A 27,532-nucleotide genomic window follows, 5' to 3' on the forward strand; every position below is an offset into this window, starting at 1 on the left:
AGAAGGAAGAAAAATTCAAGTGTTTGCCGCTTCCGCCCTTCTTGACGTGGCGGCTCCCTGAGGACTTCCGGTTTCCCGGCAGGCCCGGTAGGGGCTGAACTTCCGGCCTCACGACGCAGGAGCGGGCCGCAGTTTTCGCTCTCTCTGGCTGTGTTCGTGAGTGCCGCAGCCATGTCTTATCCCGCTGATGATTACGAGTCCGAGGTAAGGCTGGCCCTGCGCGTGAACTGAGCTCCGCGAAGGAGGCAGAGTTCTTTGGATGTTGGGCCCCGCGGCGAGACGGCGTCCGGGCCTCTCTGGGAGCCCTTGCGGGCCGCGACCGCCTCCGGCCTGCCTCCCTGCGGGCGCGGCCCTCATGCTGTTCCCACTGCTTGCTGCTACTCACCAGCCCGGCCTCGGCCCGCCCACTTCGCATGTCCGGTCTCCTCGTTCTCTCCTTTTGCGAGACCGGAGACGGAGGCTGCTTATGGAATCCCATAAGGATTCTGTGTGTCTGTAACTTAGCTCTTACGGTTTGGGCTGCCCCTTGTAAAACTCCGTTGGTTCCCGCGGCCTCTTGTGCTTTGCTCTACCTTATTTGCATCCGTAACGTTGTATCGCTGTCTTGTTTATTCTCCCTTCTCTCACAAGCGTGTGAGTTTCTCCAAGGCCGGGACTGTGTTTTATCCACTTGCGTATTCTTAGTACCCTGCTTATCCTAAACATTGTCGAACGAACGTTTTGGGTTCACGAATTGGTGACCGTTTCCGTCTCTTTCCTTAATAGGCTGCTTATGATCCCTATGCTTACCCAGGCGACTATGACATGCACACAGGTGAGACCATGGACTTGTCTGGCTAGCTAGGCACTTCTAGGGTTTGGCACCTTTTTGAAGGTCTCAGAACAGCTTTGACGGGCATCTGTTAAACGCTCTTTCTTCGTGGTCCCGGTGTGGAGTCAGTTATTAGTTCTCAGAAGGAGGGTGGTATAGAGCCTAATAAACCAGGTCCTTTTCATGTTCCACCTCCGAGTCTTGGAAGAGAAAGCTTACTATCCTGGATGTGGTTTCCTTGTCAGACTATTCGCTGAAGAAGAAAATCTTGTTGTGAAAAATTAAAGAAATGCAAACCAAGCCCAAGTGAAGTATTTTTGGAAGGTTTTGGGGTTGGGGTTTCCTGAAATGTAGTGAGTTGGTTTGACTTAGTAAGCGCCGTGCATTGTTGGAGGTACCTTGTCCAAGGTGTTTCATTTAGTCCTTAAAACAGTTCTATAAAGTACCTAAATGAAAGTGGTCTCCCTTTGGCAGATGAGAAAACAGAGCAGAGAAGTTTGGTAACTTGCACTGTTGTATTCGTGGAAAATGGCAGTCATTCATTCATTCATTCATCCAAAATATATTAAGTGCCTACTAACTTTCCCTTCCCACAGTCATCTTCTCTCTTCTAACACCCATATAACCACGTGGGTACACTGAGTACAAGGTTCTTGCCCTCTTGGGTTTCAGGTTCTAGCGGAGGGAAGAGATTATGAACAAACATATAATTTTAAGTAGTGGTGCGTTTTTTGAAGAAACCGCGTACCGGGATTGAGAGTGAGTTGGGGACAGTTATATTTCTGAGTGCTTAAAAGGGAATTATACCTGATTTTTAGACTTTAATTTAGAGGATGGTCTTGCCCTTTCGTTTTGTAATATATGTGGGTTTGAAAGCACTTGGTAAAGTATTTGTTCTGTCCAACCTTTAGGAGATCCAAAGCAGGATCTGGCTTATGAACGTCAGTATGAACAGCAGACCTATCAGGTGATCCCTGAAGTGATCAAAAACTTCATCCAGTATTTCCACAAAACCGTCTCAGATTTGATTGACCAGAAGGTGTATGAGCTGCAGGCCAGTCGCGTGTCCAGCGACGTCATTGACCAGAAGGTGTATGAGATCCAAGACATCTATGAGAACAGGTACAGACCGCTGGCTGAAATGACCCTCTTTCTAGGTGGACTGGTTTAGTGATGCAGCCCCTGAAAAGGGTGCTGTCTAATCACTTCTCTGTAAAGAGAGAGCCCGAGGGGTTTCTGTGATTCCTTGGGGGAGACATGTTACTTTGTTGGACTGTATTGCCAAAACTCATACAGGGTCTGGGGCGCCTGGGTGGCTCAGTCAGTTAAGCCTCTGACTTCGGCTCAGGTCATGATCTCACAGCTTGTGGGTTCGAGCCCTGCATCGGGCTCTGTGCTGACAGTTCAGAGCCTGGAGCCTGTTTCAGTTTCTGTGTCTCCCTCTCCCTCTGCCCCTCCCCCTCCCCCACTCACACTGTCTACTCTCTCTCTCAAAAAGAAATAAACATTAAAAAAAACAGGGGTGGGGCGCCTGGGTGGCGCAGTCGGTTAAGCGTCCGACTTCAGCCAGGTCACGATCTCGCGGTCTGTGAGTTCGAGCCCCGCGTCGGGCTCTGGGCTGACAGCTCAGAGCCTGGAGCCTGTTTCCGATTCTGTGTCTCCCTCTCTCTCTGCCCCTCCCCCGTTCATGCTCTGTCTCTCTCTGTCCCAAAAATAAATAAACGTTGGAAAAAAAAATTAAAAAAAAAATAAATAAATAAAATAAAAAAACCAGGGGTACCTGGGTGGCTCAGTACGTTAAGCGTCCGACTTCGGCTCAGGTCATGATCTCGCAGTCCGTGGGTTCGAGCCCCACATCGGGCTCTGTGCTGACAGCTCAGAGCCTGGAGCCTGTTTCAGTTTCTGTGTCTCCCTCTCTCTGACCCTCCCCTGTTCATGCTCTGTCTCTCTCTGTCTCAAAAATAAATAAAAACATTAAATAAAAAAAAAATTAAAAAAACCCCAAACTCATACAGGGTCTAAAATAATAACACCGTGATCAGTAATTATAGCAGCAGTTACAGTAGTACGTGCGACCAGTGTAAATCAGGCAACGTTCAGAATGCTTTTCCTGTGTTTTACTCATTACGCTTCTCCGTAACCCCATGAAGTAGGTAGTATTGTTTTCCTCATCTTACGGATGAGGGAAACAAAGCACAGAAAGGATAAGTCACATGGCTACTTGAGTTTTGAACCTGCACATTTCTGACAGCAGAGCCCAATTTTTAAATTACTGCACGACTTTTTTTCCTAATGTGTATTTACCGAGAGAGTGAGAGTGTGCGTGTGCAACACGCAAGCTTGGGAGGGAGATAGAGAATCCTAGGCAGGCTCTGCGCTGTCGGCGTGAAGCCTGACATGGGGCTCTGTCTCACGAATTGAGAGATCGTGACCTGAGCGGAAATCATGAATTGGACACTCACCCAGCTGAGCCCCCCAAGATGCCCCACATTACTGCACAACTTAATGCATAACAGGGTGAGCCACGCTTTGACTGGTTTTCAGGGGATTGCCCTTGTGTAATTGGCATTAGAGATGAGACAGGTCAGTCAGGGTCAGGATAGTCAGGAATGACGTCACCCAGGAAGCAGAATTTAAACCATTACTGAGAGGAGGGATGGACAAAACTAATAGCCAGAGGCTTATTGGATCAGTGAATAGAATTAATCCCTGAACTGTTTTTTCCTTCCTCCTCACATCTTCCTAGTTAAAAGTGTGTAGCTCGGTGCTGTCCCATAGAAATAATAATGCTAGCCACATGTGTAACAGTTTTTTTCATCAGCTATGTTTAAAAAATACAAAAAGAGGGGCATCTGGCTGGCTCAGTTGGTGGAGCTTATGACTCTTGGTCTCAGGGTTGTGAGCTTGAGCCCCACGTTGGGTGTAGAGATCACTTAAAAATAAAACTTTAGAGGCACCTGGGTGGCTCAGTCAGTTAAGTGTCTGACTTTGGCTCAGGTTGTGATTTCATGGTTTGTGGGTTCGAGCCCCGTGATGGGCTGTGTGCTGACAACTCAGAGCCTGGAGCCTGCTTCGGAATCTGTGTCTGTCTGTCTGTCTGTCTGTCTGTCTCTCTCTCTCGTCTCTCAAAATGAATAAAAATATATAAAAATAATAATAATAAATAAGACTTAAAAAATAAGAAAAAGAGTACAAGGGGAATTAATTTTAATTTATTTCAACATCTAAAATATTACCACTCATAATCAGAATTAAACCGTTAATGAGTTATTTTACTTTTTTTAGTATTACGCATTCTAAATCCTATATTTTGTATTTATAGCACAACTCAGTTTGTATATGTTGGAAATATTTGATCTCTATTTAAATTTTCTTTTTTTAATGTTTATTTTTGAGAGAGACCAGGTATGAGTTGGGGAAGAGCAGAGGGAGAGGGAGACACAGAATCTGAAACAGGCTCCAGGCTCTGAGCTGACAGCACAGAGCCCGACGCAGGGCTCGAACTCACAGACCGCGAGATCATGACCTGAGCCGAAGTTGGATATTTAACTGAGCCACCCAGGTTTCCTTCTATTTAGATTTCATAACATTTACAGTTGAAAAATCAGATTCACATACTTAAATAATTCTAAATATACTTGAAAGTTTTCCAGAAACTGAGTTAGATATTGTTTTTTTTAATTAAAATTAAAATTTGACATTCATTTCTTTAGCACAGTATTCACATGTGGCAAACAGAGTTGGAGCCAAGCGTGTGGTACACATTTCCATAGGAGAATGTGTGGTGAGGAGAATATCTGGCGCCTTGGAAAGTTTGTTCCTTTGCAGATGAGTGGGCAAAGGGAGGAAATGGTAAAGGAGACGGGGCAGAAAGAAAATCTCGATAGTATAGGCGTAGAGAGTAGTGTCAGGAAAATAGGTAGTAAGTCAGCAGAGAGAAGTGGCACAGGAAACCAGAGAGAAGAGACTTGAAGAAGGGAAGGGTCAACAAACGTTAAGTGTTCTGGTGAGATTGAGTCAAGGAAGGAGCCGGTTGATTTTGGCAATTGAGAAGTCCTGTGATCACCAGCAAGGTCCGTTTCAGTGGAGTGGTGGAGGCAGGAGCCAGATGGCAGAGGGTGAGAAATGGAGGATGACAAAGGAGAGGTAGCAAGTGTAGAGGACACGAAGAGTTGTTGAGATGCATTGTGTTTTGTCTTGAAGCAGGAACTTGAGCATATTTCTGTGCTGAACTGAAAGATCTGGAGAAGAGAGAGGTGGGAGTTGAGGAGAGTGGGAGAAAGTGGAAGTAGCTCCTAAGGGGATCAGGAGGGAAATTGAACGGAAACCTCTTGTAGGGCTGTGAAGCATCGTGGGCAGCGGTGTTTGGGTGGGATGCTGCAGGTCTGTGATGGCATCAGACCACAACAAACAGATTTGCTTCCAAGTTTGGAAAGCAGGAGGAGACACGGCGCTCCAGGAGAGTAGGAAGAATATTGCTAAGGGAGAAGGGTGGGAGTATCTAAAACAGGGTATCAGATCAGGGAACAGCAAGCTGTTAAGTATGACTGGAGTTCATGACACGGAGGCCGGAAATGATCCTGAAGAGCACGGTGGTTGCCTGATAATTTTTTTTAGCGTTTATTTCTGAAAGAGAGACAGAGCGTGAGTGGGGAAGGGGCAGAGAGGGAGGGAGACACAGAATCTGAAGCAGGCTTCAGGCTCTGAGCTGTCAGCGCAGAACCCAGGGCGGGACTCAAACGCGTGTACTGTGACATCGTGACCTGATCCGAAGTTGGAGCCCCACTGACTGAGCCACCCAGTTGCCCCATAAGTGATAAAAAGGAGTGTTTACCGTATTGAGAAAAGTTGAGGTGCAGAGTTGGGTATAGGAAAGTTGTAGACTTGGAGGGCTTTGGCCCTGGCTTCGTTTCTGTGACACCTTCCCCTTTGTGAGCCTGGGTCCTTATCTGTAAAATGTGAAGGTTTCTTCTTCTCAGGTCGTTCCTGTTTTGGACTTGTAGAATTTTTGTGCTTGGTTTTCAGCTGGACCAAGTTGACTGAAAGATTCTTCAAGAATACACCCTGGCCTGAGGCTGAAGCCATTGCTCCACAGGTTGGAAACGGTAGGTATGAGCTCTTTGTGTTCTGTGCGCTGGGTGGGATCCTGCGACTCAGGGGTCACTAGGAGGCTCAAATGATCTGTGTCTTTCACTCACTGTTTTGTTTCCCCAGGACTTCGTACACCTTAGACCCTTAGTAAAGAACTTGTTGAATGAAGGCTGAATAAACAAAGAGGGGACAGAGACCTCTCAAATGTGGTGAAGCTAAAATTGAGATCTTCGTCCTGACTTGTTTCCATTTCCCTCTGTAATTTTGGAGGTCATTATAGTCGCTTGGGAATGGGCTCTCTGGCAGCTTCCTTCCACCTTTCACTTTATGATGGTTTTTTTTATACATGGTGTGATGTAGGAAGATCCATCTCCACATTTTTACATGTGGATAACTAGCTGTCCTAGCACTAGTTTTCGAAAAGACTGTTTTTCCAGTAAGTTGTCTTGGCACCTTTGTTGAAATTGGTTATCATGTAAATGTAAGGGTTTATGTCTGGACTCTCAGGCTTTTTGTTTTTTTTTAATGTTTTATTTTTTGAGAGAGCGAGCGAGCACGAGCAGGGAAGGGACAGAGAGAGAGGGGAAGAGAGAGAGAATGAATCTGAAACAGGCTCCAGTCTCTTAAGCTGTCAGCATAGAGCCTGATGTGGGGCTAGAACCCATGAACTGAGCCGAAGTTGGATGCTTAACCCACTGAGCCACCCAGATGCCCTTCTCAGCTTTTTTTTTTTTTTTTTTTTTTTTTGGTTTATTTATTTTGAGGGTTGGGGGAGGGAATCCCAAGCAGGCTCCACACTGTCAGTGCAGAGCCCGACGCGGGGCTGGAATTCATGAACCGTGAGATCATGACCTGAGCCGAAATCAGGAGTTGGACACTTAACTGACTGAGCCACCCCGGCGCCCCTAGACTCTCATTTTAACTCCGTTGATCTATATGTCTTTCCTTACGCTTGGGCCACACTGTCTTGATTATTGTAGCTTTGTGGTAAGTTTTGAAACCAGAAGTGTAAGTCCTTCAACTATGTTCTTTTTCAAGATTGTTTTGTTTCTTCTGAGTCCCTTGGATTTCCATATGAGTTTTAGGATCAGCCGGTCAGTTTTCGCAAAAAGCCAGCTGGGATTTTGATAAGGATGGTGTTGACTCTGAAAATAGAATTAGGGGTATGTTGCTTTTATATTTAAGTCTTCTAATTTATGGACATGTAGTGTCTTTTCATTTACTTAGCTCTGTTTAGAAGTCGCTCTCGGAGAGTTTATTTTCTGTGGTGCTCAGACCTTTTTCTTTGTTTAATATATTGCCTATAAGAATGTAACATTGTGTGTATTAACTACAAAGTCCTGTAATACAGTTGACCCTTGAACAACATGGGTTTGTACTGGGTGAGTCTACTTATACGTGGATTATTTTCGCTCCCATACAGTACTGTAAATGTATTTCCTCTTACAATTTTCTTGATGTTTTCTCCTCTACAGCTTACTTTATTATAAGAATACAGGATCTAATACACATAGCATACAAAATATGTGTTAATTGACAGTTTGTGTTATTGGTAAGGCTCCCAGTCAGCAGTAGGTTATTAAGGTTCAACAGTCAAATATCTGAGGAGTCAGAAGTTATTTGTGTGGGCTTTTGACTGTGCAGGGGGCGGTTCTTGCCCCTAACCCCGACAGTGTTCAACGGTCAGCTGTGTATAATTTTATAGGAAAGTAATCACAGGACCTAATAGTGAAAAAAGAGATTTGGTATAAAAATCACCCCCCTCCCCTTCCATCCTCAAGTCTTCAGTTTCTCTAGAGCCGTCTAGTGCTACCACTTTCTTTTCTTATCCTTCCCATGATGGTCTATGCATACATAAGCAAATAGGAATACCTCTTTTGTTTCTTTTTTACATAGACTAAATGCCATTTCTTTCCCTTGAAAAACAATTAAAAAAATTTTTTTTTGTTAACGTTTATATATTTTTGAGACAGAGAGAGACAGATCATGAATGGGGGAGGGTCAGAGAGAGGGAGACACAGAATCCGAAACAGGTTCCAGGCTCCGAGCTGTCAGTACAGAGCCCGACACGGGGCTCGAACTCACAGACCACGAGATCATGACCTGAGCTGAAGTCGGACGCTTAACCGACTGAGCTATCCAGGCGCCCCTGTATCTCTAGGATTTATAAGACTGCCCCCAGGTTTGGTGGTTGGTATCGTTGTATCCACAGCTATGAAGGTTTACAGCAAATGGATACAGAGCAAAATCAGCGAGGGGAAAGAAGACATAGACAGGAATCTAACGGAAACCAGGTGCATGTTACCAGCAGTCCCTTCCCGTGGAGTCACATGGGATGTGCTGTTCCTCGAGCAAGCAGGGAATTGTGACGTGTGAAAAGTTGTCTGTCAGACTACTTACAGACTTGGTGTCCAAGGATTTTATTGGGTGTTGGTTATGTGGGCACATCCTCTGCCTAGCACGTACCAAAATTCCAGACCCCCAGAAGGAAAGCAGGAGTTCACCATGAACCACTGTTGCACAGTTTAGGCATAGCAGACCACTCTTATCAGGGTGGTGAGGACCTTCCTGAAATCCAGGTTCCCAGATGCCAGCCAAGGACCAACTTTACTAGCCAAAGGATAGAAGTCTCACGCTTGCTTTGTTAGCTCTTTTCTGCTCAGTGTCAGTATCCAAAGAACCAACCAACCCTCCCTCCCTCCCTCCCTCCCTCCCTCCCTCCCTCCCTCCCTCCCTTCCTTCCTTCCTTTCTTTCTTTCTTTCTAGTGGTTGTATCGTATTAATAAGATAAGTTCTTTAAAATAGGATTTGTGGCTCAGTCAGTTAATTATCCAACTCTTGATTTTGGCTCAGGTCACAATCTCGGTCATGGGATTGAGCCCTGAGTCAGGCTCTGCACTGGGCGTGGAGCCTGCTTGGGATTCCCCCCTGCCCCCCTTTTTCTTCGTCTCCTTCTCCTCCCACCTCCCCATGTGTTCTCTTTATTTCAAAAAAAAATATATAAAAAAATTAAATAGGATTTCTAAATAAAAGATACCCATATATTTCCGATTTTGATAATGTGACATTGCTTTCTTGGGAGCTGTTACTATTTATTTATGTGTTGGTTTATTAAACAACTGGATGGCAAAATATCTTAAATGATGACAGGAAATGAGTCTGAATGAGATGAAGATGAGGTTGAAAGATAAAACAAGGTGAATTTTCTTGTTCCCCGTATTCTTGGGGTGTAAGTGTTAAAATTTAAAATGTAGATGTCGTTTAGTCTTTTAAATCATGTTTATCCCTTTACTCCCTTCAAAGGGGCTAGAACTGCCTGAGGACCCTGGTTGTTTGTGGATTACTAAAGCACCCCTTTGCCATCTCTTCCAGATGCTGTCTTCCTGATTTTGTACAAAGAATTATACTACAGGCACATATATGCCAAAGTCAGTGTGAGTATCTAAGTGTTGTTGGCGTCGTTTTAAACTGTGTGTCGTTTTTGCGTTTGGAACACAACCACTGGTTTATATTGGTTCGGTGTCCAAGAGTGGTTGGCATGTGTTCTCAGCGTTCTTTTAAGACATAATGGGGGGTGGGGGGGGCGCCTAGGTGGTTGAGTAAGTTAAACGTCTGACTTCGGCTCAGGTCCTGATCTCACAGTACGTGGGTTCGAGCCCAGCATCACAGTCTGGAGCCTGCCTCGGATTCTGTCTCCCTCTCCCTTTGCCCTTCCCCTTGTTCACGCTCTGTCTCTGTCTCTCAAAAAAATAAACACTAAAAAAATAGTAATAATAATAACAGAGGGAATGATTGAATCTAGCAAGCTGGGTATCTATTCCAGACAAACTAATAGGTGATAGCTTTGCTGTCCGTTTTAATGTCTCCATCCCCGCAGTTTCTGACTTGCACTCATCACATTGATTGGGTTGTAGGATGCCATCCTAATAGTGTGTTCCTGAGCGCCTTCTTAATTTTTTTTTTAATGTTTATTTTTGAGAGAGAGAGAGAGAGAGAGCACAAGCAGGGGAGGGGCAGAGAGAGAGGGAGACACAGAAGCTGAAGCAGGTTCCAGGCTCTGAGCTGTCAGCACAGAGCCTGACACGGGGCTGAAACTCATGAACTGTGAGATCATGACCTGAGCTGAAGTTGGATGCTTAACTGACTGAGCCACCCTGGGGCCCCCTGAGCACCTTCTTCTGTCTCTGCCTGTGATGATGTCCTTGCTTTGTTAACTCCAGTGCATTGCCGTGGAGTCTTCGACTCTGAAACATCATGAAATTGTCACCGTGTGTCAAGCATAATGCTTGGCACTTGACATGCATCTGTATTCTAATCCTCACCGTAATCCTGCAGAGCAGGCAAATTGAGGTGGTTTTTCTCAAATTCATACAACTAGTAAGTGGCCAGACTCCTTGAACTCAGGCCTGTCTTATTGGAGTACCAGTGTTCTCCCCCTACTTTGGGCACCTGTTTGATTCTTCTCTGATTTCTGAATTTTAGAATGACCTAAGTCTCTTAAAATACGATCTGTACTATTTATACACGTGATGACTAAAAATCTCTATTATTAGCCCCAGTGTCTCTAAATCCATACTTGCATATCCAGCTACCTATTCCACGTCTCCAGTTGGTTGTCTTTCTGGTCATCTCATCTCAAGTGTAACATACCCCAAACTGAAGTTTTCTTTTCCCTTTAAACCTCTTCTTCCCATGTCAGCCAACTCGCAAATAGTACCACCGTGCATCCAGGTGACTTGGACTGAAAACCTTGGCCTCTTTCTTGACTTTTGTCTCACTTGACTTCTAGCCTTGCAGCAAATCCTGTTCAGCTCTATCTTCAACATACTTCTTGAAACCACCCACTTATCACCGCCATCACTGCTGCTATCCTAGTTCAGCGCATTATCGTCTCTTGCCTGGACTGTGTAGCTGCTTACCTGGTGTCCATTTCCACTCTTCTACTAGAGTTTGTTCTCAGTCTGGTAACCAGCATGATCCTTTTGAAACATAGTCTCACCAAGTCACACCCTGCCTCCCAATCCTACCGTGACTTGCTATCACACTTAGAATAAAATCCCAAGTCTTAGTCATAGTTCTGCTTGATCTGGCTTCCCCTCCTTTCCTGGGCTCCTGGCCATCCTCGGGCCTCCTCCTGGCCACGCTTCAGAGCGTATGTACATCACTAGCTGACATCGTATTATTTGTTTACTAGGTTTTTGTCTGCTACCCCCGCTAGAGGGTAAAACTCCGCCAGGGCATGGACTTGATCTTGTTCACGGCTGTAATCCCGTGCCTCGTCACTGATGGTGACAGGCTAATTGTTGGAGCATGCGTGTGCACGTGTAAATGAAGGAAACTGGCACCATGATCTCTCCTTAGAGTATTTCTGCCTGCTCACAGTTAACTCAGTTCTCGTCCCCCTGAGGGGTCAGCTTGACCCGACTAGCGAGCTCTTGCTTTGCCGTGGGAGCCACCGTGAGTGCCGGCTGGAGGCGTTCCCATTGTCAGAGTACTGCAGGGACCGTGTTTTTCTGCCATCCCAGTGAGAGCTCTCACTACTTTGAGAGAAAGTGAAGATGCCCTCCTACACTTGATGCTTTGGCTCAGGTACTGTGTGGGCCATGCTGAGTCTAGCTAGCCTACATAACACGGCTTTCTTGGGAAGACCATGGCATCAGAACCCATAGTACAAGTGGTTCTACCACGTCCAATCTTACCTTTGGTCTGTAATAAAGATTCAGCAGAAGCTTATTGATCTTGTAACCTCTTCATTAGGTACCACATGGGGTACGTTCATATATATGGCCAGTGTTAAATCTTGTGGGGGCATTTCATTGAAAGAACCCTTAACCATACTGGGCACTTTTACGACATAGTCTCATTCTACATAGACATTGAGTACCTTGTCAGAAGCTCAGTAAGCAGTGGGGCTAAAACTCCAGGGCTGTGTTCTTTCTCCCCCTTTACAGATAGCATCGTGTTATTCCCCAGCTCAGAAGCCTTCAGTGGTTCTCCGTTCCCAGCAACATGAAGTCTAGGTTGGGGGTCAGCAGCCTTCACTATAAAGGGCCAGATAGGTTTTTTTGGCTTTGAGGCCATCATGGTCTCTGTTGAATGTGTTCAACACTGCCTTTGTAACAGCCGTAGACAGTGAGTGCAGGGCTCTGTTCCAGTTGAATTTTTTATTGACAAAAACAGGTGATGGTGGATTTACTGACCCCTCTGGCCTAGATTTCTGTTGACCTGAAAGACCTCTACATTCCTGGCCTCTTCTAGTCTCGTGTAGCCTAGTGTAGCGTTATCTGCTCTCACCATTCTTTGAGCACTGTGATCTTACCTTTTTGCTTTTGTTAGTACTTCTGTCTTTCTTTCCTTCTTTTTTTTTTAATGTTTGTTTTTGAGAGGGAGAGAGGGAGACACAGAATCTGTAGCAGGCTTTATCTAGGCTCTGAGCTACCAGCACAGAGCCTGACGCTGGGCTCAAACTCATGAACTGTGAGATCATGACCTGAGCCAAAGTTGGGACGTTTAACCAACTGAGCCACCCAGGCGCCCCAGTACTTCACTAGATCTGCATGCTTGTTCTTTAATGGTCAGTTGGGGTTGTTGCCGTAAAACCTGAACATTACGGTCTGATATTCAGTGCCCCTTTGAACTGCTCTAGCTCTTACGGTCTTCCCTCTGACTTGAGTGCTCTTTGCATCCTCAGAAGGAGAGAGTCACCGTCAGTTCTCATGGGTCTTTAGCCGTCATGGTAGACCATGAGTAAAATACATATATTTTATTTCTTAATATTTATTTTGAGAGAAAGCACTCATGCAAGGGAGGCAGAGGGGCACAGAGAAAGGGAGGGAGGGAGGGAGGGAGAGAATCCCAAGTAGGTTCCATGCTGTCAACACTGAGCCCAGTGTAGGGGTCAAACTCACTGTGAGATCATGACCTGAGCTGAAATCAAGAGTCTGATGCTAAAGCAACTGAGCCACCCAGAGGCCCTGAGTAAAACACATTTAAATTAAACATCTGTGCTGATGTCTCCTTTCTTTTTACAGGGAGGGCCCTCCTTGGAGCAGAGATTTGAATCCTACTACAACTACTGCAATCTCTTCAACTACATTCTTAGTGAGTTTGAGCTTGGTTAAGGGTGTGAGGCTGTGATGAGGCCCAGTGCTGGCCTCTGCTTTTTGTTAGCAGAATTTTAATATGCAAGTGGAAGGGGGGATGTCCTGTTATTCATGGTCTTTTTAAGAGAAACATTAGAAAATGTATTCTATAGATAGCCTTACCAAGTGGGCATAGTTTGCATCTGACTTTGCTGTGATCTCCCATGCAGATGCCGATGGTCCTGCTCCCCTTGAACTACCCAACCAGTGGCTCTGGGATATCATTGATGAGTTCATCTATCAGGTATCTGGCCAGCCGTGATCTCATTTGAAATAACTAGTCCAACAAAGGAGCAGCAGTTACCATTGTTTGCATTGTTAAAAAGATGCTTGGGATAAAAATGTCCCCATCATGGTTGGGGATATCCCCTGGTGGCGTCCTCAGTGTCATGGTTTTCTGAAGAGTCAGTGACGCATAAGAGCTCTGGGTATCAATTTGGTAGTCGAGCTGACTTTCACCAAGCTCTTACCTGACCTTGAGAGTTGGTCTGATAGGGAGAATAAAGGCTTCCTAGGCTTTGGAGTCAGGTAGAAGTGAGTGGGTGCTGGTGTGGGCGCTCCCACCTGGTAGTCTGTAACGTGGACATGTTGTTTAAGCTCTCCCGAGTTTTACTTTCCTCTCTTAGGAAACAGAAATGTTGTATGCCTTGACTGTGATAGTGGTTATATGCTAGATAAGAATAAAGTAGAACATTAGCATCAAGGCGGAAACATTGCCTGTCTTGGAGTGCTCCTATGGAGGCTCCACCAAGAACTGGGTCACATGTCAAGTACAGCAGCTGTGTAGCCCAGGGGTACACTTTTCAAGTCTTGCTGTTCACTAACCTGGGACCCTGGGCAAGTTACTTAACCACATTGCCTTGGTTTCTCTAAAAGCGGGATCTGGGGGGTGATTACTGGAAATGACATCTAAAGAGCTTAGTGCAGTGCCTGTCACAGAAGAATTACTCAATAAATGTTGCCTGGTTGTTGTGATGGTCAATATTATCATTATTCTTTTCCACCTTTTTTTAGGTCAGTTTTATTCTTTAAAAATAAAATATAGACGTAAAACACAGAATAATTGAATTTGGAGATACTTGTTTCCTGTGAGTTTTATGAGGACTGGATAACTCTCACTGGGAATTTCCGGAGAAATCAGATTCTTAATAAAGCCATTATTTGAGCTGCACAGACCAGAGACTTAGAAAGTGTTGGCAAGTTGTGATTGGTGGGCTGAGAAAGCCCTCCCAGGGCCCTTTGGGAGAGGCTTTCTGCTTAAGATGAGGCTTTGGTGCCTTTTGTGCAGTGAGGGCCACAAACCACACTGGCCTGGTTTGCCCTTTCTGGCTTCTTGGCTTGTGTCAGCCCCTTTGGCATATTTTAGAAGGTTGGTGGTCCTGTTGACTCACAGCAGGTCAAGGAGGATCATCTGTGCTAAGGTTCTTCATCCTTCTTAAGATTATCATAATCCCTTGGGCTTAGCTGGTGCTCTCTTAAGGGGCTTAAAGTGCTCTCACCGGTAACAAAGACTGGCCAGTGAGGGCCAGGTGGGATTCTGCCTGGCCAGGTAGATGTCACACGGGTAAGTGGCTTTTTCCCGCCACTCTGCTTTCATTTACTTTTATCAGTACAAGTAATACATCTATATATCGTTACTGTTTAAAAACTTTGTCTATTTCAGATTGCAGATAAAGTGTCTTCCTCGCCTTTGTGGAGGCATCGGTTATTGTCTGGAAAGATAGACACCATGTTAATGTTTCTCAGGGTTACATACATACAAAAATAACTCCATTTAGAAATGGTTTAATACATTTATGTCATTTGTTATGATATGGAACACTTAACATGTCTACATAGAGACAGCTTTGTTTTTTTCTGTTTACTACAAGATCTGTGTAAACTACCTTTTTGGTGATGAACATTTAGGTTTTCAGTTTCTACTGCTACAAACAGTGAGTTAGTAAATATCCTCATTTATGTTACACATAGGTTCATCTCTAGAGATCACTAGAGGTAGAATTGTTGGTTGAAGGATATTTGCTTTTTACGTTTTTTTAAATCAGCTTTATTGAGTCAAAATTTTCATACAGTAAAATACCAATTTTAAGTGCACTGTTGATGAGATTTGACAAATGTGTACACCGCCACTGTAGAGATCTAGAACATGCAATCCCTTTGGATTTTAAGAAATAGTAACATCTTGCCCTCCCCGAGGGCTGTGTCAAATTACACTGCTGTCAGCAGTATTTGAGAATTTCTATGCTGTGGATGTTACTGGTTTAATTTTTGTCTGTTTGATGGGAAAGAAATGGTGATCTCATTTTAATTTGCATTTCTCTGATACCTGAAGAGATCAAGCGTTTTCCCTGTTAATTGACCAATCTTATTTTTCTTTGAAGTGATCATCAGTGTCTTTTGTCCATTTTTCCATTGGATTATCTTGTTCTTACTGACATAGAATCTGTTCAGCAGTATTCTGGATACTCTTCTGTTAATTGTAAATCTGGAAACATTTTCCTACATTCTTAGAGGAAGACGATATTTTGGAGTTGAAGAACATTCTTGGGTCATCTAGGACCTAGATTCTAGGTCGCTGGTTTCCAAACTTGGTGTGCACCAGAATCAACCAAGGAGCTTTTAAAAACTAATTGACTGCGTAGGTCTCTTGTGCTATGTTCTGGGTGACTGATGGAGCCCCAGCCCATTGCTGGTCCCAGATGGAACCACTGCCTCAAAAAATACCTGTGGTATGGGCCCTATATGTGCCCTATGCTGTGTGGTTAGGGTCTGTGGTTGGTACAGAGGCGACTCAGAGTGGGTTCCTGTCCTAGGTGAATTGATGGTGAACTCCAGTAGGGAAGACACACGTACAGACACCTGCCCTGTCTCCACCGCATTCATAATCCTGACTCGGGCATGGCACAGCCATCTAAGAGTAGATCTGTTACAAGCCACCTGGTTCTGATAGCCAGGTTGACTGCATTGCAAAGCTCATAGACTTTACACTTAAGTCTGGAGTCAAATACCAAACTGAATGTGTTTTTTTGTTTTACAAACTAACTTTCGTCTTAGAGATCTTTAGCTAGCCGAGGAAGAACTAACGTGCTCAGTAACGAACAAAGTTCAATTTAAACCAAGATGGCTTTGCAAAAACAGGTAGTGCACAGAACAGTTTGGCATGAGCAGCAGTAGCCCCGGCCCTCCCCTCCCAGTCCAGAGCCCGCCCCCCCCGCCCCCCCACGGCCTCATGTTCTGCACCGGTCGCCACTCTGTCTCTCTCCCTTCTTCCCGACAGTTTCAGTCGTTCAGTCAGTACCGCTGTAAGACCGCCAAGAAGTCAGAGGAGGAGATTGACTTCCTTCGTTCCAATCCCAAAATCTGGAACGTTCACAGCGTCCTCAATGTCCTTCACTCCCTAGTAGACAAGTCGAACATTAACCGGCAGCTGGAGGTGTACACGAGCGGAGGTGAGTGCTGCTTGCCACCTGTTCCCGGGGAAGAGAGGCCGCAGAGGGGTCGCTGCGGCTTAGGGAACCGGCTGCTCCCGTTTGGTGTTGGACGTGGGCAGTAGCCAAGTGCTGATGTCGGGGGCTGTGCGGCTTGGCAGCCTGTCGCCGACAGACTGAACCGGCACTCGTGAGACCAGCATTTGCAGGCACTTGTACTGTCTCCAGGGCCTTTGTTTAGATCAGCGATTCTCCCAAGTTTTTGGTGTCGAGACCACTTTGCAGTCTTTAAAGATTGAGAATCAGCAAGTTGAGCTGTATAAATTTTGCCCCTGTGAGAAGAGTATCATTTTCTCAAATCACTTTGGCACCGGGTTTCACGGAAGAGAGCTCCGTGCGCTTCTGCCTTCTGTCTGTTGCAGTTACAGTCTGTTTTAGTTGCAGTAGATGAGGGAGACCGGGCCTCATCCAGACACGGAGTCGGGAAAGGGAGGAGTATCTCAGCAGCCTTTTCAGTCTTTGCGTTCTTTGCTGCTACATCAAAACTTGACAGCGAGGGGTTCATGCCCGTTAATTGGATGAGGATTCTGAAAACGTTAGCAGTGAACTTTTACTTTCTTATATTAAAGTTTATAGGTTTATCCTGCAGCTTGAATGGATTTTTTTTTTTTTTTTTTTTTTTTTTTTTTTTTTTTTTACTGCTGCATGGTTTTGTAGAATACTGGTTCATGGAGTTATAAAGATTTTCTGTTGACAGATTTTATTATATAATTAAAAAAATATTTTTACATGTTTATTTTTGAGAAAGAAGGAGACAGAGTGCAAGCTGGGGAGGGGCAGAGAGAGAGGGAGACACAGAATCCGAAGCGGGCTCCAGGCTCTGAGGTGTCAGCACAGAGCCCAGCGCGGGACTCGAACTCACAAACCGTGAGATCATGATCTGAGCTGAAGTCAGATGCTTAACGGACTGAGCCATCCAGGTGCCCTTTTATTAGACAATTTTTTTTTTTTAATGTTTATTTATTTTTGAGACAGAGAGAGACAGAGTGTGAACAGGGGAGGGTCAGAGAGAGGGAGACACAGAATCCGAAACAGGCTCCAGGCTCTGAGCTGTCAGCACAGAGCCCAACGCGGGGCTCGAACTCACGGACCGTGAGATCATGACCTGAGCCGAAGTCGGCTGCCCAACCGACTGAGCCACCCAGGCGCCCCTACTAGACAGTTTTTAAAGACCACATCTGTTACTTTTGTCACAGTCTCATCAGACAAGGCTTTATATGGAAGGCGTTGAACTCATAGTGGCAGATTCAAGTTCTTTAAGACTACAGTTTTTGCTTAAAAGCTCACATTTTCATTGGCAGTGAAGTGAGCACTGTCCATTTTGTTGTTGAAATGTAACAGGTTCACTTCGTTCAGTTTTGGAACGTGTCTGCTAAACACCCCAATCTGAATTTATGGGTCATTCTTTCAAGTAAAAATAGGATTTTGTGAAAAAAGTGGCTGGTTCTTTTACTGCATGTGGTGGGAAAGAATACAGTAATTGCAGGCCACTGACTGATTTATGCTGAGTTGTTGGTAGTTTTACCCATGTTCTCCGGTGTTCGGTGCAAGTGTCAGTTCAGTGAGAAAGACAAATCGCATCTTAGTGTTATTAGGAAAATAGCTTTGACCTCAAGAACTTCCTGAAAGCAGTGGCCTTGGTGAGTAAACTGCTCCTGATAAAAAGGGCCATCTCAGTATTCTCAGGTGTCTTGGGACCAAAAAAAAAAAAAAACAAACCAAAAAGCTGTCACCCCACTCAGGCAACTCTTGTTGATAAATTTAAGATTAGTTTAAGGCCAGGGAGGCCTAGCTGGCTCATTCGGTGACGCATGTGATTCTTGATCTCAAAGTCATGAGTTCGAGCCCACGTTGGGCATAGAGATTACTTTAAAAAAGAAAAGGTTAGCATCAGGTCAAGTGTGCTGCTTCTTGGTATTTCTTTGAGGGCAGTGAATCTCTGTTGCGGGAAGCTTTAGAGGCCGCTGGTAGGTGAAGAGGTCACCGAGTGACGTTCAGGGCTCAGGCTTACCTTCTTTCACCTGCCCCTGCGGAAGTGTTCACGCTATCTGTTTCTCTCAGGTGACCCCGAGAGTGTGGCCGGGGAGTATGGACGGCACTCCCTTTACAAGATGCTTGGGTATTTCAGCCTGGTGGGGCTCCTGCGTCTGCACTCCCTGTTGGGGGATTACTACCAGGCCATCAAGGTGCTGGAGAATATCGAACTGAATAAGAAGGTGATTACCTGCACCTCCCTCCCCTCCCCACCCCCTTCCCCAGCCAGAGGGTCTGCTTCAAGAGACACTCTGATCTATTAGGATACATTACAGGGAGAAGAAAGGATTCATCCCCAGGCCAGTTGAAAATTGAGAACTGGGGGAACCACTGTACTGAAAATCTGAGCCTGGGCAAGGTGCTTTCTCTGTGTTAGTTAGTAACACTTGAACTATTCAGCAGTCTTTGATTCTGTTTTCAAAACAGAATGACAATGGCAGATTTTTACCATTCAGGTCTCACTTGTTAAGGAATTAACAGAAGATTTAGTTCTAAGATGGTTAGATAATGGTTATTAGCTGTGGTGGTTTTTCTTAGCCACAGAAAAATTGGTGCCTTTTTGACGTGTGTGTCTTCCAGTCTTTGTTTATCTGTTCCTTTATCAAGTTTATCTGGAAAAGCAAGGAGTAGAAAGCAAGGAGGAATATGTGACTGAGGTATAGAGGGATTTGGATCTGAAAGAAATCTGATCTGATTCAGGCCCCCCCCCCCCGCCCCTTTAAAATATCTAACAAAATGAGGTTCTCAGGTCCTAGAACTTAATCGGTGAATGGTATGGTCTGTACTCAGAACCTCTGACTCGAGCCGGGGCTTCCCCTGGGTGGTCCAGGGCTTCTGCCTCAGCTGACACTGGGCCCTGCCAACCTCCAGACTCTCTCTGGGGTGGATCGGTTTTGGGACTCATGGGTGCTTCTCCCTAATTCCGCAGAGCATGTACTCTCGCGTGCCCGAGTGCCAGGTGACCACTTACTACTACGTCGGTTTTGCCTATTTGATGATGCGTCGCTACCAGGATGCCATCCGGGTCTTTGCCAACATCCTCCTCTACATCCAGAGGACCAAGAGCATGTTCCAGAGGACCACATACAAGTATGAGATGGTGAGGAAGCCTCCGACCGGCCTGACCCCTTGGCACCTATGCCAGCAGTTTTGGGGAAACGCCATCCAAAGTGTTGCTCTTTGTATGCCTTTTCAAGCTGGCATGCTCTAAGTTTCTTTTCTTTGTGTCTCTTACTTATCTCAGATCGTCAACTCCTTAACAATAGGGACGATATCTTCCATTTTACTTTTGTCCCGCGACAGTGCCTACGTGTATTCAAAAACCGTTTGCTGAGCGTTCACTGGGCTGTCGGTGTTTAAAAAGGAGTTAGATGTGGGTACCGCCCTCACGCAGTTTGCCGTGGAGGAGGGGGGGTCCAAGACGTGCACAGCATTGAGGTTTCTAGGCAGAGAAAAGGTGTTGAGACTTAGAAGTATGGTGATGTGGCACCACGATGGACTCTCTTGTCGGGGCGGGGGGGCAGGAGAGTAGTCAGATTGGGGTGTCAGGTTCTGGAGTGGCCTTCACCACCCAGCTAAGCTGTTTGATCGTTACAGGCGCCATCCAAGTTTCTGGGTGACTCGGTCGTAAGTGGTGTGGGAGGATTGATCTGGTGGAGTGTGGGGTGATCCAGGGAGAAGGAGGCCCCAGTAGAGAATGCAGGAGCCAGCTAAGGAGGACCTGGAAGTGGGCTGGTGAGGTTCACTGGAGCTAGAGGGCACATTGGGAGAGACTGTGGGAAAGCAAACGGACCCGGGAGGGTGTTGGGGCGACGGCGGCAGGGACTTCCGAAAGTCCGTGGCATTTGACCCTGCGGCGATTTCTCTCCCACCCCCAGATTAACAAGCAGAACGAGCAGATGCACGCGCTGCTGGCCATCGCGCTCACCATGTACCCCATGCGAATTGACGAGAGCATTCACCTCCAACTGCGGGAGAAATACGGGGACAAGATGCTGCGCATGCAGAAAGGTGACCCACAGGTCTATGAGGAGCTCTTCAGCTACTCGTGCCCCAAATTCCTGTCGCCTGTGGTGCCCAACTACGACAACGTGCACCCGAACTACCACAAGGAGCCCTTCCTGCAGCAGCTGAAGGTGTTCGCCGATGAAGTGCAGCAGCAGGCCCAGCTCTCAACCATCCGCAGCTTCCTCAAGCTCTACACCACCATGCCTGTGGCCAAGCTGGCTGGCTTCCTGGACCTCACGGAACAGGAGTTCCGCATCCAGCTCCTCGTCTTCAAACACAAGATGAAGAACCTGGTGTGGACCAGTGGCATCTCTGCCCTGGACGGCGAGTTTCAGTCGGCCTCTGAGGTGGACTTCTACATTGATAAGGTACGGCTATCCCCCGGCCTGGGTCTCTGGGGCCCTCTGTTCACGCACCCCGCGATAAACACTGACCGGGCACCCACCGCGCTGAGCATTGGGGACTTAGCGGTGAACAAAATCCACAAAGGTTTCTGCCCTAGTGCTGATGTACTAATGTAAGAAAATAGACACTAAGCGTTCTGATGCAGCAAGTCAGGTAGTAGGTGTCGATGCGAAATGAGCAAACCCACTTAATTTTTTAAGAAAAAAAGTTCTGTTCGAGTCCGAGTCCGCGTTAAGACAGCTGCCTGAGATGCACAGTCTCCACAACGTAGAGAATGCTCCAGGGAACGAACGTTTGGTGTGAGAGTTCTATATGGTTTTGTTTTGTTGAGTTACAAGTCGCAGTGAATGACCTTCCAGAGAGTTACAGACTTTATGTTACTTGCAGGGCTGTATGACTTTAATCTTACAGGAATCCGGGAGTTTTTTTTTCTATTTCTTCAGCCCACATTCTTTTTTTTTTTTTTAACTATTTTTTTTCTATTTCTTATCTTTATGTTTGGAATGCTTCTCTCTCTCTCTCTCTCTCTCTCTCTCTCTCTCTCTCTCTCTCTTTTTATTTTTTTTAAATTTTTTTTTCAACGTTTATTTATTTATTTGGGACAGAGAGAGACAGAGTATGAACGGAGGAGGGGCAGAGAGAGAGGGAGACACAGAATCGGAAACAGGCTCCAGGCTCTGAGCCATCAGCCCAGAGCCCGACGCGGGGCTCGAACTCACGGACCGCGAGATCGTGACCTGGCTGAAGTCGGACGCTTAACCGACTGCGCCACCCAGGCGCCCCTCTCTCTCTCTTTTTAAATGAAGTAGATGTACAGAGTTTGCTTGGGGCAGAAATAGAACCCATGCTTTGAGGTTTTGCCAGGTCATTTTGACCTTAGGTAAGGGTTAAAGTATAGCTTCCCTGAGAGCCCAGGAGCAGGGCCCACAAACACGGAGAGGTGAAATTTTTCCTTTATTTTGTGGTAGGTTAGAATCATCGAGTGCTACACAGTTACCGGTGGTGGTGGTGGGAGGCAGGGGTCGCAGGACTGACTAAGGTGCTCGGGACAGCCTGTGCTGAGGAAGGGAAATCGAAGCTAAGACTTGAGGGAGGTAAAGACATTAGCCAAACGCACATCTGGGGGAACAGCCGTCCACGTAGAGGGAGCAGAGGCCCTGGGCAGGAGCGAGGGGACAGCTTCGGTGTGGCTGGAGCGGCCCGTGAGAGGAGGCTGTGGCCGAGGGAAGGCTGGAGAGGGAAGAGGGTGGGTGCTGTGTCACATCTTCCATCTTTTTTTCCCCTCTGTTCTGCTTAATTTCCTTTGGATATATTGTTCTGTCCCTGTTCGTGTCTTCAGCTCTGCTTTTGCTTTCTCTGATTTTTTTTTTCACGGTTCAGTGTTTCCTTAGATGCCTTTTTTGTTTTTTAAACCTAGGACGACCCTTCATTCTCCTAGAGGGGATTTGCTTTTGCCTCTTTAAGGTGCCTAGGGAGATTACTGGTCCGGGACCACCATAGACCAAAGCCTCAGGTTTTCTGGGTGGGGCCAGGTAGCAAGCCCAGGCTGCAGCTGCAGATTGTCAGAAGAATCGCCTCGTGTTTATAGTATGTTGGGGATGGGTCTCTTTCTGTTAGGCTCCTTGGCCAATTTGGTGAGCTTTGCTTGATGTCTGGAGCAGGTAGTTCTGTCTGTGTCTGCCTTTAGCTTCAGGGTATAGCCCTTCAGGGTCCCAGCAGTGCAGGGAGGGGTTTCTGTAAGACGCCCCAGCCTTGGTTTGTCCCCTCTGTGCAGGTCTTCTAGGATTGATTAGCGAATGTCTTCAGTGCAGAGGGGGCTTCTGTGTTTTACTTAGAATGGTTTCTTTTCTCTTAAGTAGCTCTGTATTCTCTTGTCAGCTCTTTGATGTTATGAGGAGGTTTAAAAAAATTGTTTTGTTTAACATTTACTCATTTTTGAGAGCACGCAAGCGGGTTGGGGCAGAGAGAGAGGGAGACACAGAATCAGAAGCAGGCTCCAGGTTCTGAGCTGTCAGCACAGAGCCCCACGTGGCGCTGGAACTCACGAACCGTGAGATCATGACCTGAGCCGAAGTCAGACGCTTAACCGACTGAGCCACCCAGGCGCCCTGATGTTATGAGGAGGTTTTTAAAAATCATTCTGTATTTTGGTTGTTTTAAGAAAGTGTGCTGGTCTAAACATACTGTTTTTGGGGGAGTTTTTTTAAGGTATAATTTGTATAACAAACTTCACTGTTTTTTTCTTAAGTGTTTTATTTATTTTTGAGACAGAGACAGAGCATGAGCAGGGGAGGGGCAGAGAGAGAGGGAGACACAGAATCCAAAGCAGGCTCCAGGCTCTGAGCTGTCAGCACAGAGCCTGACACGGGGCTCGAACTCACAAACTGAGAGATCATGACCTGAGCCGAAGTCGGACGCTTAACCGACTGAGCCACCCAGGCGCCCCAAACTTCACTGTTTTAAAGGGTATAATTCCAGGGGTGCCTGCGTGGCTCTTGATTTTGGTTCAGGCCACGATCTCACAGTTTGGAACTTTGAGCTCGAGTCCTGTGTCTGGCTCTGCACTGACAGCATGGAGTCTGCCTGGGATTCTCTCTCCCTCTGTCTCTGTCCTTCCATTTGCTCATGTGTACGAGCTTGTGCTCTCTCTCTCTCTCTCTCTCTCTCTCTCTCTCTCTCTCTCAAATAAATAAACTTTTTTTTTAAAAAGGGTATAATTCCATGGTTATTAGTATATTCATAGTGTCACACAACCATTTCCACTGTCTAATTCTGCAACATTTCCCACATCCCTGAAAGAAGCTTCTACTCATTAGTGGTCATTCCCAGTTCCTCTTGTACCCTAGTCCCTGGGAAACCAGTAGTCTGCTTTCTGTCTCTGTGGATTTATCTCTCGCTCACTCTTTTTTTTTTTAAGTTTATTTGAGCGTGAGAGAGCACGCATGCGAACAAGGGAGGGTCGAAGAGAGGGAGAGAGAATCACGGGTGCCCAACCAACCGAGCCCCCCAGGTGCCCCTGGATTTGTCTATTTTTTGACATTTCCTATACATGGAATCATAAAATATGTGGCCTTTTGTGTTTGCCTTGTTTCATTGGATGTGTTTTCAAGTTGCATCCAGGTTGTAGCATGTATTAGTACTTTATTCCTTTTTAAGGCCGAAAAATACTCTACCGTAAGGATATACCGCTTTATTCATCCACTCATCAGTTGATGGACATTGAATCGTTTTCACCTTTTGGGTATTGTGGATATAGCACTGCTGTGAATTTTTTGTGTGCACATAATCTCTTGGGTGTATACCTACTTGTGGAATTGCTGGGTCAGTTTGGGTAGTTTGTTTTGAAAGCTCATCTTGCTAAACAAACCGTGTCATTCGGAGTTTATGACTTTTGGAAGACTTAATGTTTGGCAGAACTTAGCTATCTCTGACGTGAACCAAAAGTAGAAACATCGGAAGTGGAAGTTTTCCAGTGTTTTATTCGTGCTTTTAAAAGTTAGAACTGTCCCTTGCAGCATTACATCAACTACCTAAAGTCCTTTTTGAGTTTATTCCCAGTACCTGACATATACACATTCTTTGGCAATGTCAGTAACCTGGTCCATCCCTCTGTCGTCTCTTTGTGACCCAGCTGAACTAGTCCCAACTATCTGGATGGTCTTTAATAAAATACTTCTCCTGGGCCGCCTGGCTGGCTCAGTCAGTAGAATATACAACTCTTGGGCTCAGGGTTGTGAGTTCAAGTTCCACGTAGGTCATGGAGATTTCTTTTTTTTATATAAATGGGTGTGTGTGTAAAGAAATTTTTGTATGTAGGTATATATGGTAATGTATACATATACATACACAGATACAAGTAAACGCTTCTCCCAAGAATTAGCCATTTAGTTATTACAGATAAAATTTTGTCATGATTTGTTATATTCATATTGTAAGTTAATACTGATTAATAAGTCCATATGTGAAAAAAATTTTGGGGATATTTTTCTTTTATTATTGTTCCTCTTACTGGTTCAGGTTCGTCTTTGGCAAAATACTGCTTTCTGTTTTGTTTCGTTCTCAGTAAAGATTTTATTTTTGAGTAATCTCTACACCCAGCCTGGGGCCCGAACTCATAACCCAGGATCAAGAGGTGCATGTTCCACTGACTGAACCAGTGAGGCACCCCTGCTTTCTGTTTTTCTGGCTTTTCTTTTTTCATCCTTGATTTGAAAAAGTCCTCTCAAAGAGATTCAGAAGGTTCTTGGGTCTTAACCTAGATTATGTAGGAATTTACAAGTAAATTGGTGTTCAACCACAGTTGAGCTAAAACACACAATTTAAAATCTGGACTAATTTGAAACATTACACTCCCAAACAGTGTTGAGAATAAAATGTTGAGGATGCCTGGCTGGGTCAGTCAGTGGAGCATGGGACTCTTCATATCAGGCTTGTAGGTTCAAGCCCTTGTTGAGTATGGATTACTAAAATAACAAATCTTAAAAAAAAAAAAAAAAGAATAAAATACTGTCTTAAATGTTTTTATTGCCGAAAGAGTCCTATTCATTAAAAAAATAAAAACAATAAATAAACATAAAATTTAAAGAACCTTGAAAGTAAAAATAAGTGGGGTGCCTGGGTGGCTCAGTCATTTGAGTGTCCAACTCTTGATTTTGGCTCAGGTCATGATCCTAGCGGTTGTGGGATTGAGCCCTGCGGGCTGAGTATGGAGCCCGCTTGGAGTTCTGTCCCTGTCGGTCTCCCTCTCTCTGGCTCTTGCTCTCCTTTCCCTCTCCCCTCCCCTCCCCACCCCCAGCTCATGGGCGCGCAGGCCCTCTCTCACACACTCTCTCTCTCTCTCTCTGAAATAAAAAAAGTTAAAAAGGAGAAAATAAAAATAAATGAATTAACAGGAAGAAAATAAAAATCAACCGTTTAGAAAGAAAGAAAGCTGCTATCAACTGGTTACGCTCCCCTATAGGCCCCCCCCCCCAAAACTCACACCTATTTGCTTTTGAAAAGCACGGTAGGGGGTTATTCAGCAGCATAGTTACTTGCAAGTCCATTAGTGGCTCTACCTCACTGCCCCTCTCTGATTCTACTTCTTCCGCAGGACATGATCCACATCGCAGACACCAAGGTTGCCAGGCGCTATGGGGATTTCTTCATCCGGCAGATTCACAAATTTGAGGAGGTGAGAAATCTGAGAGAGTGTGGTGTGTGGGCTGGGGACCGAGGTTAGGACCTTGGTCGGGGAGTTAGGAAGTTTTTAAAATTTTCATTTCAACAAAGCCCCAAGTTGGCCCTTGAAGTTTCTGAGCTAGACTGGCTGGCTGCTTGGGGTTTGGGGAGTGGGGCTGGGCCTGTAGCAGTTGCTGTGTCAGCCTTCTCCAGAGCATCTCTTTCCAAGATCCGTCTCTGCGGGTGGCCGGCTCTCCTCTCTCTGCCTCCCTGGTATTTCCTAATATGGGCGGGTTCACTGCCTGCTCTTACCCATCCCTCCCCATGTGGCAGTAACTCTCTTAGACAGGTCTGGCCGGTTTCTGCAGGCAGGGGACAGGAAGCTGTGTTTTGACAGACTGGGTGCATTCCACATCTTGCCCTGGGAGAGGTCTTGTGGGTCAGGCCAAACACTAGGAGGGTGCAGGGTGCAACGGCGTGGGGGTCTCTGTGGCCATAGCTGGAGCCACTTCGTCCTGGTGTTCTGAGTCCTCCAGCAGAGGTCACTGTTAAACGCTCTGGTCCCTGTCACCTGGCTCCTCCTGCAGGAGGCCCTGGCAGGCTTAGCCTCTCTGAGGCCTAGAAAATGGGCCAAGCCATGTAGGGGGTGTGTGTGTGTGTGTGTGTGTGTGTGTGTGTGTGTGTGTGTGTGTATGTGTGTGCGTGCGCGCGTGCACGCACATTCTGTGTGAAGGACAGGTAGAAGAACAGTCTGCATGAAATTTTTTTTAAGTTTATTTACTTATTTTGAGAGACAGCACAAGCAGGGGAGGGGCAGAGAGAGGGGGAGAGAGAAACCCAAGCAGGCTCCGTGCTGTCAGCTTAGAGCCTGATGTGGGACTCTGAACTCACGAAACATCAGATATGACCTGAGCTGAAAGCGAGCCGGACGCTGAACTGGCTGAACCACCCAGGAGCCCCCAGTCTGCATGAATTAATTGCACACGGCCACAGGTGTCAGGATTGGAGCCCCTAACTGAGGCTGTATACACACACAGCCGACACCTACGCCTGCATCAGAGACGCCCTCCCTGACTTCAGAAGGGCGGCCCAGGGGCTGGGCCTGGTGATCGTGTGCCCTGCAGGAACAGGGTTGGTGAAATCTCCATAGCTAACTTTGCTTTTCTCTTTCTTCTAGCTCAATCGAACTCTGAAGAAGATGGGACAGAGACCCTGAGTATTTTCACACTGTTCTTAGTCAGGAACCTACTCTGATGTCTTTGTAGGTGGGGTGTATTTTTGTCACCGTGAAGCCTTTACCTGGATCGGCCATCAGCTGTTCAGCTGAGTTGAAGTTTATTTGAATTCAGGACTGAAATGTTTTAAATAGGCCTCAGTAAAAGATCTTCTTTGGA

General features: G+C 46.0%; 1 protein-coding gene across 2 annotated transcripts; it reads left to right on the plus strand.

The window, feature by feature from the left end:
* Nucleotides 1–72: 72 nt before the first annotated feature.
* EIF3L (eukaryotic translation initiation factor 3 subunit L) lies at nucleotides 73–27,532 on the plus strand. Of its 2 annotated transcripts, XM_003989250.6 has the most exons (13): nucleotides 73–204; nucleotides 766–814; nucleotides 1,723–1,933; nucleotides 5,837–5,916; nucleotides 9,275–9,336; nucleotides 12,934–13,003; nucleotides 13,215–13,288; nucleotides 16,322–16,493; nucleotides 18,594–18,748; nucleotides 19,495–19,665; nucleotides 20,444–20,941; nucleotides 26,071–26,151; nucleotides 27,316–27,532. In XM_003989250.6, the coding sequence occupies exons 1-13, from the start codon at nucleotides 172–174 to the stop codon at nucleotides 27,352–27,354; spliced, it is 1,695 nt and encodes a 564-aa protein (XP_003989299.1). In that variant the 5' UTR covers nucleotides 73–171; the 3' UTR covers nucleotides 27,355–27,532. The 2 variants fall into 2 exon arrangements, with proteins under 2 accessions (XP_003989299.1, XP_044918283.1); XM_045062348.1 differs by lacking the exons at nucleotides 73–204; nucleotides 766–814; nucleotides 5,837–5,916 and having other exon boundaries at nucleotides 1,855–1,933.

This window comes from Felis catus, chromosome B4 (genome assembly GCF_018350175.1).
Source record: "Felis catus isolate Fca126 chromosome B4, F.catus_Fca126_mat1.0, whole genome shotgun sequence".
NCBI classification, from domain to species: domain Eukaryota; kingdom Metazoa; phylum Chordata; class Mammalia; order Carnivora; family Felidae; genus Felis; species Felis catus.

What these genes read in the sequence shown, in the direction of transcription:
- EIF3L (XM_003989250.6), top strand. Translation starts at nt 172, where the DNA reads ATGTCTTATCCCGCTGATGATTACGAGTCCGAG. An exon ending in CTGATGATTACGAGTCCGAG is followed by an intron (nt 205 to 765) that starts GTAAGGCTGGCC and finishes TTTCCTTAATAG; the next exon opens with GCTGCTTATGATCCCTATGC. An exon ending in TCTCTTCAACTACATTCTTA is followed by an intron (nt 13,004 to 13,214) that starts GTGAGTTTGAGC and finishes TCTCCCATGCAG; the next exon opens with ATGCCGATGGTCCTGCTCCC.